The 11,897-nt window shown below is 49.6% G+C and overlaps 1 protein-coding gene across 6 annotated transcripts in view; it reads right to left on the bottom strand.

Moving 5' to 3' along the window:
• The window catches only part of PIGZ (phosphatidylinositol glycan anchor biosynthesis class Z), a 76,923-nt gene extending 65,538 nt beyond the window's left edge, over positions 1-11,385 (bottom strand). For 4 of the 6 annotated variants that reach the window (XM_081007487.1, XM_081007491.1, XM_081007488.1 and 1 more), the window contains exon 1: positions 10,547-11,385. In XM_081007487.1, coding sequence (XP_080863613.1) covers positions 10,547-10,690 — 144 coding nt within the window. In that variant the 5' untranslated portion in view covers positions 10,691-11,385. Of the gene's footprint in view, positions 1-4,282; positions 4,390-4,546; positions 4,629-10,546 lie in introns of all 6 variants that reach the window. The other 2 variants (XM_081007489.1, XM_081007490.1) reach the window with 2 other exon arrangements.
• Positions 11,386-11,897: the final 512 nt, after the last annotated feature.

Consider the following 11,897-nt stretch of genomic DNA (forward strand, 5'->3'; position numbering starts at 1 on the left):
CCGGGAGTGGGTCCCAGCAAACAAAATGGCTGGGGCAGGTTCCACAGGGGGGGGGGGGGATGCACTAGAACAACCGATCTCAGTGATCATGGGTAGGAGGAGGAGTTACGCTAAGACCAGACCATGTCATTACCGAGGAAGCAGGCTTAGTCGTTGTCTGAGGACTATCCCTGCCTCCGGGTCTGGTCCTGACAGACGAATACTGGAATCAGCAAGGGAGACCCACACGACCTGAAGGTGCTGCTGTGCAATGCCAGGTCAATGATCCATAAAACCATTGTGATCCATGATTTGATCGTGGATGGAGGATTTGACCTGGCATGTGTAACAGAAACTTGGTTGGATGAAGCAGATGGGCCTGTCCTTGCCGCTGCTTGCCCACCAGGTTTCTCTTACGCACAGCAACCCAGGCCTTGTGGGCGGGGAGGGGGGGGTTGCAGTGATTTTTAGGAAGTCATTAGTTTGCACCAGGCGTCCTATTGGGAAGACCCAGTTTTCTGAGTGCATGTTCTGGAAGTTGGGCAATAGGGGCAGTACAGGATTCCTTTTGGTGTACCGACCTCCCCGCTGCACCAAGGATTCCCTGTCCGAGCTGCTTCAGGTCGTGGCGGATGTCCTCCTGGAGACACCTAGCTTGGTTGTCCTAGGGCATTTTAATATCCATGCCGACACGACCTTACAAGGGGCCGCTCAGGACTTCGTGGAAAGCATGGCCTCCATGGGGCTGTCCCTGAATAAGTCTGGCCCAACCCATAGCCATGGACATGCCTTGGACCTGGTGTTCACCTCTATGGATGTTGGTGATCTGACACTAAGTAAAAGTGAAACCAAAGAAGTGCCATGGTCAGATCACTTCCTGGTGCAACTGGACTTCTCCGCGACCCTTCCCCTCTGCAGGGAGGTGGGACCAATTCGGATGTTCCGCCCCCGCCACTTAATGGATCCAAACGGTTTCCAGAGAGTGGTAGGGGATGTTTTATCCCCTGTTGATGGCCTTTCAGCCGATTCCCTGGTGGCCCGCTGGAATGTGGAGTTAACCAGGGCTATTGACTCTTTGGCTCCAAAGCGCCCTCTCCGATTGCATGGAGCCTGGAGAGCCCGTGGTTTTCCATGGATTTGAGGGCAATGAAACAATCGTTGAGACGGCTAGAGCGCCAGTGGCGGATAACCCATTCTGAATCTGACCGGACACGGGTTAGAGCTCAATGTCGAGCCTACCAAGTGGCAATAGCGACGGCGAAGAAGACTTTATTCACCGCCTCTATTGCATCTGCGGAAAACAGCAGCAGGAGACTCTTTCAGGTGGTTCGCAATTTAGCGGAACCACCTGCTCCATCAGGGCCCAGTACGGGCCACATGATCTCCTGCAATGAATTTGCAAAGTTTTTTGTAGATAAAGTCGCTCAGATTCGAGAAGAGGTAGACTCCACCGTGGGAGCAGGGCCGGGGCGGGAGAGTGCTAGAGTCCTGTCTAGTCAAGTTGTGTGGGATCAATTCCAATCTGTTACCCCCGAGGATGTGGACAGGCTGCTTGGACGAGTGAAACCAGCCACTTGTCTCCTTGATCCTTGCCCATCCTGGCTTATAAAAGCTAGCCGGGAAGGACTGGGCGATGGGCTTCGTGGGGTGGTGAATGCTTCCCTCCGTGAGGGAGCCTTCCCAGACCCGCTGAAAGAGGCGATTATTAAACCGCTTCTTAAAAAACCATCTTCAGATGCGGCCACGATAATCCAACTATCGCCCAGTCTCAAATCTTCCATTCTTGGGCAAGGTGATTGAGCAAGTGGTTGCTGAACAACTCCAGGCACGCCTGGAAAAAGCGGACCATTTGGATCCCTTCCAGTCGGGATTCAGGCCTCATCACGGGACTGAAGCTGCCTTGGTCGCACTGGTTGATGATCTCCGGTGGGCTAGGGACAAAGGTGAGAGCTGTTTCCTAGTTCTGCTGGATCTCTCAGCGGCGTTTGATACCATCGACCATAACATCCTTCTGGACCGTCTAGAGGGGCTGGGAGCTGGGGGCACTGTCATACAGTGGTTCCGCTCCTTCCTCCTGGGCCGTGTTCAGAAAGTGGCGGGGGGGATGAGTGTTCAGACCCCTGGGCTCTCACTTGTGGGGTGCCTCAGGGCTCTGTCCTCTCCCCCATGCTTTTCAACATCTACATGAAGCTGCTGGGAGAGATCATCAGGGGATTTGGGCTGGGTGTTCATCAGTATGCGGATGATACCCAGCTCTACCTCTCTTTCAAATCAGAACCAGTGAAGGCGGTGAAGGTCCTGTGTGAGTGCCTGGAGGCGGTTGGAGGTTGGATGGCGGCTAACAGATTGAGGTTGAATCCTGACAAGACAGAAGTACTGTTTTTGGGGAACAGGAGGCGGCCAGGTGTGGAGGATTCCCTGGCCCTGAATGGGGTAACTGTGCCCCTGAATCATAGAATAGAATCATAGAATCATAGAGTTGGAAGAGACCACAAGGGCCATCGAGTCCAACCCCCTGCCAAGCAGGAAACGAAGGACCAGGTGAGCAGCCTGGGAGTCATTTTGGACTCACTGCTGTCCATGGAGGCACAGGTCAAATCCGTGTCCAGGGCAGCTGTTTACCAGCTCCATCTGGTACGCAGGCTGAGACCCTATCTGCCTGTGGACTGCCTCGCCAGAGTGGTGCATGCTCTGGTTATCTCCCGCTTGGATTACTGCAATGCGCTCTACGTGGTGCTACCTTTGAAGGTGACCCGGAAACTACAACTAATCCAGAACGCAGCAGCTAGACTGGTGACTGGGGGCAGCCGCCGAGACCACATACCACTGGTCTTGAAAGACCTACATTGGCTCCCGGTACGTTTCCGAGCACAATTCAAAGTGTTGGTGCTGACCTTTAAAGCCCTAAACGGCCTTGGTCCAGTATATCTGAAGGAGCGTCTCCACCTCCATCGTTCTACCCGGACACTGAGGTCCAGCACCGAGAGCCTTCTGGCAGTTCCCTCACTGCGAGAAGCCAAGTTACAGGGAACCAGGCAGAGGAAGCCGCCCAGAGTGGCTGGGGAAGCCCAGCCAGATGGGCAGGGTATAAATAATAAATTATTATTATTATTATTAATTATTATTATTATTATTATTAAATATAGAAGAAGTGGTTACAAACAGTAAATCACTGGCGGGGGGGGGAGTGCATCTTAAAGATCAATCACTTAAGCTTCTCAATTTGACAACCCCCTTCCTTTATTTCTGATGGCAGACTTTTTATTTGTACCTTTATTTTTTCCAACAGCTTATTCCCATGCAAGGCAGCGACCATTTCCGGAGTAGACTCCCTTTTCGTTTTCCAGTCAATACAACAAATAGTTCCAATAGGCTAAATAATTCACAATTAATCCTTTTGTTCCTTTGGTTAAAATTTTGGAAACTGACCACTCCTGAGACGGGGCAGCCTGCTGCTGGACTATGTCAGAGCCCAGCGACCACGGCTCCACCACCGGGACGACCTGGCTCCTCGTGGGACCAAGCAGGCCCGTTGGGAGCTTGTTTGGTCACCACAGGACGCCTCAACATCCTGGTCATCCCCAGGACCTTCTTCAGGGTTCTTGTTGCCTCCGGGCTACTCCAAAACTTAAAAAAAGCAGCAGCTTCTTTAAAAGAGGCCTTACCATCTGAAATAACTCTGCTGGTTGGCTCCTAGAGGATGCCATGCAAGCTGCAAACTGAGCCTTCTTCGCAGCCCACACTACCACATGGCACACCTGATTATGTGCTTTGTTCAGTTGGCTTCAGAGCACGGCTTGAATCATTTGCACACTAATCTTTGTCCAGCTTGCTTCATAGTCCAGAGTTCCCCAGGATGCCAAGGGGCCACTTGAGTTTTACTAAGCTGGACAGGATACTTGGGGGTAATTGTGTCATCGCATTGCATAGCGAGACCGGGGCTTTGACATGATCACAGCTTTATCCACCAGAAAATCCCCAGAGCTTTCAAAAACATATCAGTTCCATTAGCCTCTGAGGGCAGGCCATCTAAACAGGCCCACCAACCTTTCAGCAGGGAGTTGCCACTGCCATTCCAAGCTTTATTGGGCAATGATCCAACCATGAAAAGGGAGTGCATTTCACCCCAGCCCATCCTTTGTCCATTCCACATATCACTTTGGCCAAGACTACAGCTCCTTGATGTAGACCAATGGCCACTTGAGAGAGTTGCATGAGCTGGCCTAGTGGGAGCCGACATAAGAATATTGAAGTCACCCAGAACTATCATCCTAGAGTCATCCATCAGTACCCCAGATATTACCTTGGCCAGCTCCATCAGAGAAGCTGCTGGGCAACAAGGTGGTCAACAGACCATCAGCATTCCCAGTCTGTCTCTTTGGACCAATGCCAGGCGGAGATTCTCTGAACCTGTCCAAAATCACGAGTGGCTTTTTGGTAAAGGAGATGGTGCTTTATGCACAATAGCTACACAGCCACCCCTCAACCCTCCCCCATCGAGCCTTGTGCTGTACCAAGTACCCATATGGTCACAGCTGGTATGGTCAAGCCCTCCCAGCTCACTCACCTAAGTCTCAGTAATGCAAGCCATGCCAGTCTCTTCAACCATGATAAAGTTGTAGATGATCATGGCCTTACTTTGCACCACTCTGAACAACAAGAAGAAACACGTTGGCTAATAATATACCAACAATATTTTTATGACACTATACTGTTTCAAAGTCTACTCGTGGTAACAATTCCCCCTCCTTTACCAGCTGGTTTTATGATAATGTTAGTATCATTTGATAAGTCATTAAGGCAGGCATGTTGGGACTTGGTTAAATTGTCCTGGGTCCTAGGGCTCTTCTTTTCAAGTTTATCCAAATCACAGATCACCAACTGATGAAACAAAGTGATGGAAGGATTAAAGCTGGGCAGGATAAAAGATGATTTAGGTCTAAATTGCTGTGGCTGTTGATCTCTGATACCAAACATGTCACATAACTTAATATTACACACAAATTTATGTAACTCTACCCTGGTGCAAAAAGCATTATAGTGAGGCTTAGGAACAAAATCGAGTCCCAATTATAGGACCTGCTTTTCTTCTGTTGTTAAGGAATGTGAAGAATTGCTTACTATTAGTATTTTGGTCATCAATTGGTGATCCAACCTCCAATGACAATGGGTAGATCACTGCCAGGTGTTTTTTTTTACTGTGAGTAGATTGCAGTCTCTTGGAAGTTGGACGTGCCTGACATATCCCATATATATTTCATGCATTCACCTGTGGAGCCAAGTTGAGGAGCTTCATAGTCACATACATAGTAGAATTATATAGCTGATAAATCTCTTACTGATAAATTGTAGGGAAAACTAAGGGCACTCAAAATTAAAATCATTGAATCGTAGAGTTGGAAGGGTTCCCAAGGATCATCCCAGGAAATTCAACTAAAGCATCCATGACAGATGGTTAAAAACTTCCAAGAAAGGAAAGTCCACCACCTCCCATTTCACTGTTGATCAGCTCTCACTATCAGAAATTTCTTCCCCTTGTTTAGTTGGAATCTCCTTTCCTGTAACTTCAAGTCACTGGTACCACTACTCCCCTCTGGAGCAGGAGAAATCAAGCTTGCTCCATCTTCCATGTGACAGCCCATTAGATATTATCATATCTCCTCTCATTCCCATCTTTTCCAGGCCAAACATACCCTGTTAACATATTCAACCATTCCTCATATGGCTTGGTTTCCAGACCCTTGACCATCTTGGTTGTCCTCATCTGCACACATTCCAGCTTGTCAATATCCTCCTTAAACTGTGGAGCCCAGAACCAGACATGAGATTCCAGGTTTGGTCTGAACAAGGCAGACCACTTACTTCCTCACTCTGGATACTATACTTCTGTTGATATAGGAATATGGGTGGTGCTGTGGTCTAAACCACTGAGCCTCTTGGGCTTGCAATCAGAAGATTGGTGGTTCAAATCCGTGCAACAGGGTGAGCTCCCGTTGCTCTGTCCTAGCTCCTGCCAACCTAGCAGTTTGAAAGCACACCAGTGAAAGTAGATGAATAGGTACTGCTGCAGTGGGAAGGTAAACTGCATTTCCATGCGCTCTGTCTTCCATCACAGTGTCCTGTTGTGCCAGAAGCAGTTTAGTCATGCTCGCCACATGACTTGGAAAGCTGTCTGTGGACAAATACTGGCTCTCTTGGCTTGAAGCAAGATGAGCGCCGCAGCCCCATAGTCGTCTTTGACTGGACTTAATCATCCCAAGATCCTTTACCTTTACCTTTATTTACTTCTGTTGATGCAGCCTAGAATAGTAGTACCTTTTCTTGCTGCTGCATCACACTGTTGACTCTTCATCATCATCATAATTTATTTCTACCCCACCCATCTGGCGGCTCCCAAGAGAATATTATTATTATTATTATTATTATTATTATTATTATTATTATTAATAAAGCGACAAAACATCAAACATGAAAAGCTTCCCTTAACAGGGCTGCCTTCAGGTGTCTTCTAAAAGTCAGATAGTGGTTTATTCCTTGACATCTGATGGGAGGGCGTTCCACAGGGTGGGCACCACTACCGAGAAAGCTCTCTGCCTGGTTCTCTCTTAAGCTTGTGGTCTACTAATATCCCTAGATCCTATTCACATGCATTACTGGTAAGCCCGGTGTCCCCCATTTTATATTTGTGCAGCTGGTTCTTCCTGCCTAAATGCGGAATCATACATTTGTCCCTATTGAAATTCACTTTGTTAGCTTGGACCCAGCTCTCAAATCTGTTAAAGTCATTAATGAACACTCTTGGTGTTGTCAGTCAACTAGCTGCAATCTACCTAAAAGTTACATCATCCAGCCCCCACTTTACCAGCTTCTCCTCAAGAATACCATGGTGGCCTTTGTCAAAAACCTTACTGAAATCAAGATACACTATATCCACAGCTTTCCCCTGATCCACCAAGCTTGTAACTCAATTTTTTAAAAAAGAAATGAGATTTATCTGGCACCACTTTTTTTAAAAAAAACCATGCTGGGTCTTAGTAATCACAGCATCCTTTCCTAAGTGCTCACAGACCGACTGTGAATTATCTGTTCTACGAGCTTTTCTGGTATCGATGTCAACCTCGCCGGGCGGCAGTTACCTGGCTCTTCTTTTTGCAGATGGGGACATTTGCCCTCCTCCAGCCTGCAGGGACCTCACTTATTCTCCAAGAATTCTCAAAGATTTTAGACAGAGATTGCATCCGCAAGCTCCTTTAGTACCCAGCTTGTTTCATGCTGCTCCTTATCATAAGACTCAAACCAATGGAAGAGTCCCACTAAACATGTGAAGAACTTTCTAACAGTGAGAAGAGTGGAATGGACTCCCTTGGAAGGTGGTGGTCTCTCCTTCATTGAGGATTTTTCAACAGAGGTTGGGTGGCCATCTATCAGGGATTCTTCAGCTGTGATTCCAGCATTGCAGGGAGTTGAATTACTTTTGTGGGTCTTTTCCAACTCTTCTATTTTAAGAGTTTATTGGTCTATGATGACGGCTTTATACATCCAGCATCTTTAAGTGGGCAGGATGCATCCCACACATACATGTCTTCTGCCTTGGTGGTACCTGCATCCAACTGTCATTTAATTGAGATTTCCCTGATCCATAGATACTGCAGTAAGGTGGGGAAAATCTAACATAAAACCAAATGCTACCAAATGGTGAGCATATTGAAGTGCATTGTGTGGGCATGTATTTTTACCCTGTGATGTGATGGTTTGCTAGGTGCCATTTGTCCCCACACCCCCTCTTTCTGCTGGTGAGATGCTTTAGGTGAGTTGCTGGTGGCAGCAGTCATGACACACACTTAAAAAAAACAGTCTACTGTTTTGTGCAAGTTTGGCATATTGGAAAACTTTGTATTTCCAAAATAAAGTTTTAAAAATGGCTGCCAGCACAGGTAATCAAATGGTCTCAGCAAAGCTCGGGGAGGGTGGGCTGGAACCCACACTTTTTACAGAAAATATGTTCAACACACTGTTCTGTCAGAAAACTCACATCTATTTTTTAAAAGAAATTGGCCATGTACAAAGGCAAACAAATACCTCCGTGTGTGCCCACAATAGACCTCAGATTTCTGGCACTCAGGGAGTGCGGGAAGTCCTGAGCGAGGGGACAATAGCCTCCAGGCAAGCACAACCTACTAGTGTGCTGGGAAACATTGAGGAGTTCAAGTGAAAGTGCTCATGTCAACAAATGTGAACAAAAGCCCACATGGAAAACATGGGATCTGTGTGACCCATGTGCATGTTATCACTCTGGTGTATCCACAGCCTAACACAAACTCCTGGATAGAGTTCTTCTGGGGCAGAGCAGGAGGGAATGAAGCCAGACCCACAGAGATGTCTGGGGGAGGGTTTTACATAGGAAGCTGACGGATGCAGGGATTTTCATAAGGACAGTTCTCAATGAAGAATCTCTGGGTGCAAGATGTGGTACTGCATCAAAAGATTAGATTTCCTTATCTGGTCTGGAAGAGCAAGGCAAGGAACTGGGTGAGTCACCACTGGGAAGCAAAAAGCCAGGAGCCAATCACAAAAACACACCCTGTGTTGGAAGAAGATAGGGGGGAAGGCAAAGGTGGAGCAGAAAGGAAGAGAAGCTGGAGGAAGGAGTTGTGGAAGTACAGGAGTGTGTGGTGGAACAGCGTGGGATAACCAAGGGAGGTGCAAGAGATCACTCCATCCATCTGCTGTGACAGGACCATCTCATCAGACCTCTTCTCCCTCCATTGTCACTTGGGGGCAGCTGTTCCAGCAAACAGTCTTCATGGGAGACGTGGGAAACACAAGGCTCCTTGCATCCACTTGGCTGGTGGTCCAGTGCCATTAGGCACTTACTGCCTCTGAGCTGTGCCACTGGCCAATAGAAATTGGTGCCCCAGTTCTGATTTTCCTCTTTCCTCCTTGTCCCTTTGTGTGTTGTTTTTCTTCAATTGTAAGCCTGAGCGGGGAGCATCTTCTGTAATTTTAAGTAAGCTGCTCTGAGAACATTTATAATCTGTTCTTCAAATGCTCTAAATAAATAAATACATTAATAAAGCACCTGGGTTTAGACACAGGAGACACTCCGAATGCTTTATTCTTTTGTGTATGTTACTCTATTAATCCTGTTACACCTACAGCTGAATAAAACTTTTAAACTATTGGACTTGGACTGATCTAGCACCACTGCCTGTTCAGATGGTGGGGAGGCATCAATGGACTCCAGGTTCAACCTTCAAGCAGGGCAGCCAACTGTTGGAGGGTGTTGGGGTCACATTATAATATATCTCACTGGAAGTTCTACTCTTCTGGAGGCTGCCTAAGGGGACCCAAACATCCATGTTACTTTGGCCACTGGGACACATGTAAGGTTCTACACTTAGGCAGAAATAACCAGCTGCACAAATATAAAATGGGGGACACCTGGGTTGCCAGTAGTACATGTGAAAAGGATCTAGGGATCTTAGCAGACCACAAGTTTAGCATGAGTCAACAATGTGATGCAGCTGCAGCAGCAAAAAAAAGTGGGGGGAGATAATGCTATTCTAGGCTGCATCAACAGTAGTATCCAGATTGAGGGAAGTACTGCTCTATTCTGCCTTGCTCAGATCACACCTGAAGTCTTGTGTCTGGTTCTGGGTGCCACAATTTAAGGAGGATACTGACAAGCTGGAATGTGTGCAGATGAGGGCAACCAAGATGGTCAAGGGTCTGGAAACCAAGCCATATGAGAAATGGTTAAGGGACTTGGATATATTTAGCCTGGAGAAAAGAAAACTAAGAGAAATGATAGCCACCTTCAAATATCTAAAGGGTGTCACATGGAAGATGGAACAAGTTTGTTTTCTCCTGGTCCAGAGGGTAGGGGTCAAACCAATGGCTTCAAGTTACAAGAAAGGAGATTCCAACTCAACATCAGGAAGAACTTTCTGACAGTAAGAGCTGTTTGACAGTGGAACAAACTCCTTCGAAAGGTGGTGGACTCTCCTTCCTTGGAGGTTTGAAAGCAGAGACTGAGCGGCCATCTGTCCTGGCTGCTTTAATTGAGATTCCTGCATTGCAGGGGGTGGGATTAAATGATCCTTGGCATTCCTTCCAACTCTAGACATTTCTTCCAACCTCTGGGCATTTTTTTTACCTGAGAACCTGGGTACCGATTGTGAACCCCCTGGAAAGAGGAAAGAAGGTGACCAGATGAGAGCTGAGCAGTGGACTATCCCCTGGTGGAGACAGTTGAGGTGAGGATCCCTGCAAGCGGAAGGATGAGGCAGCACAGCGCAGTCACTTTCTTTCGCTCTAACCCAGTGCTTGCTGCTCTGTAGTGCTGTCTGTGTTATATTGCTCCATTATAGCAGATACAATATAGCCACTAGGCATATTTAATATCAGAAAGGATAATCAGGGAAGGGAAGAGGGTACTCCAATTGCCAGCCCTGGCCCTGTTGATTTGGTGGGCAGGCCAAGAAAGTTCGCAGACCTGTAATACAGTCCCCCCCCCCCCCTTTTAGCTTCTCTCCATTTTAAAGACCTTGTTGCCACATGAACGTACCCGTGAGCATTGAAGTACTGCTGCTAAATGCCAGTCCTGTGCATGGTCGAACAGCAGCTGTTGAGGACATGGAGAAGGTTGCTGACTTGTCTTGCACTGACAAGATCTGGCTGGACCAGGCAAGCTGGATTCTTGGGACAGCATCTTCAACCTAGACTCCCTGACCAGGAAGCCATTTTTCCTGGAAGAGGCTATTGTAATGCCAATCTCCTTTGCGTCTCTGTCAATGTGCTGCCCATGCCGCTGCCAAGTTAGGAGTCTGCCTGAACTGGCAGAGGTGGCTTCAGATTTGGTGTTTCAGGCTGTCAGGCATTTGGCTCTTGGGGGCCTTCAGCAACACCAAGCACCCCCACACCCCCGGCCTTGCTCTAACAACCCCAAGGCGATCCCAAAGCATTGTGATCCCTAGGCGTGTGGCGGATCCCATTGGACTTGGGCTTCTCTGCTGGGCAAAATGATGGCAATCCAAGAATGGGTGAAGCAGCTGTCCGGTGTGACTGGGCGAGGTCTGGGCATCCCGAGACTCCCGAGCCCCGCCCGCAAGTCCAGCTGTCCGATCCTGGCTCTCCAGGGCACTCGTGGTCTCTGGCTTTCCTGCCGGCACAGCTCTGCTCCTGCTCTGGAACACAGAGGTTTCCTGGCCGTCGGGGCTGGACTAGTCCGAGACCCCCACCCTCCCTGCCAAGCGGCGCACGGAGCCTCCCAAGGGCCCTTCGGGGCCGTCCAGCTCAGGAACAGACTTGGGGCCCGGCGGCGGCAGCAGCAGCAGATCCCGGAGGGTCCCTCGGGTCGGGCCTCCTGCTCGCCCCGGGGAAGCCCCCCAGCAGCCGCGCTGCTCTCCCCGCTCGGCGCTCATGCCCGCCCCGCCCTCTCTCCCGGCCCGGCCCCATTCACACGTTCCGGAGAGGGACGCGCATCTCCCGGGAGGCGAGCCCGGCCCCGCCCTCCCTCCTTCGGGCCGGGGCGAGGGGCGGGGCCGGGGGCCGGGGGCGGGGAGGCGGCTTACCTGGGCACCAATGGGCGGGCGCCATGCAAATGACCAGCGCGCCCTCGCCGAGCCGGGAGGTCCTCCAGGGCAGCCGAGAAGAGCGCGCCAGAGCGGCGGCTGCCACGACGAGCAGAGCTTCGAAAAGGCTAGAGGGACCGCTTCCGGAGGGCCGGGGAAGACGGCGCGGCCTCGGGCGGCAGATGGGGGCCGGGAGCCCGGGCGCGGGAGGGAGGGAGGGAGCGCGGGCGGGCCGGGCAGACGCCCCCGAGCGGAGCCGGGCTTCCCTCGTTATTCCCTGCGCTTCTCGCCCCGGTCCCAGGCGGCACAAATCCAGCATGACAAAGAGCATAGAGCCTCGCCAGT

Source organism: Podarcis pityusensis, assembly GCF_964106645.2.
Source record: "Podarcis pityusensis genome assembly, chromosome: 5".
In the NCBI taxonomy this organism is placed as follows: Eukaryota; Metazoa; Chordata; class Lepidosauria; order Squamata; family Lacertidae; genus Podarcis; species Podarcis pityusensis.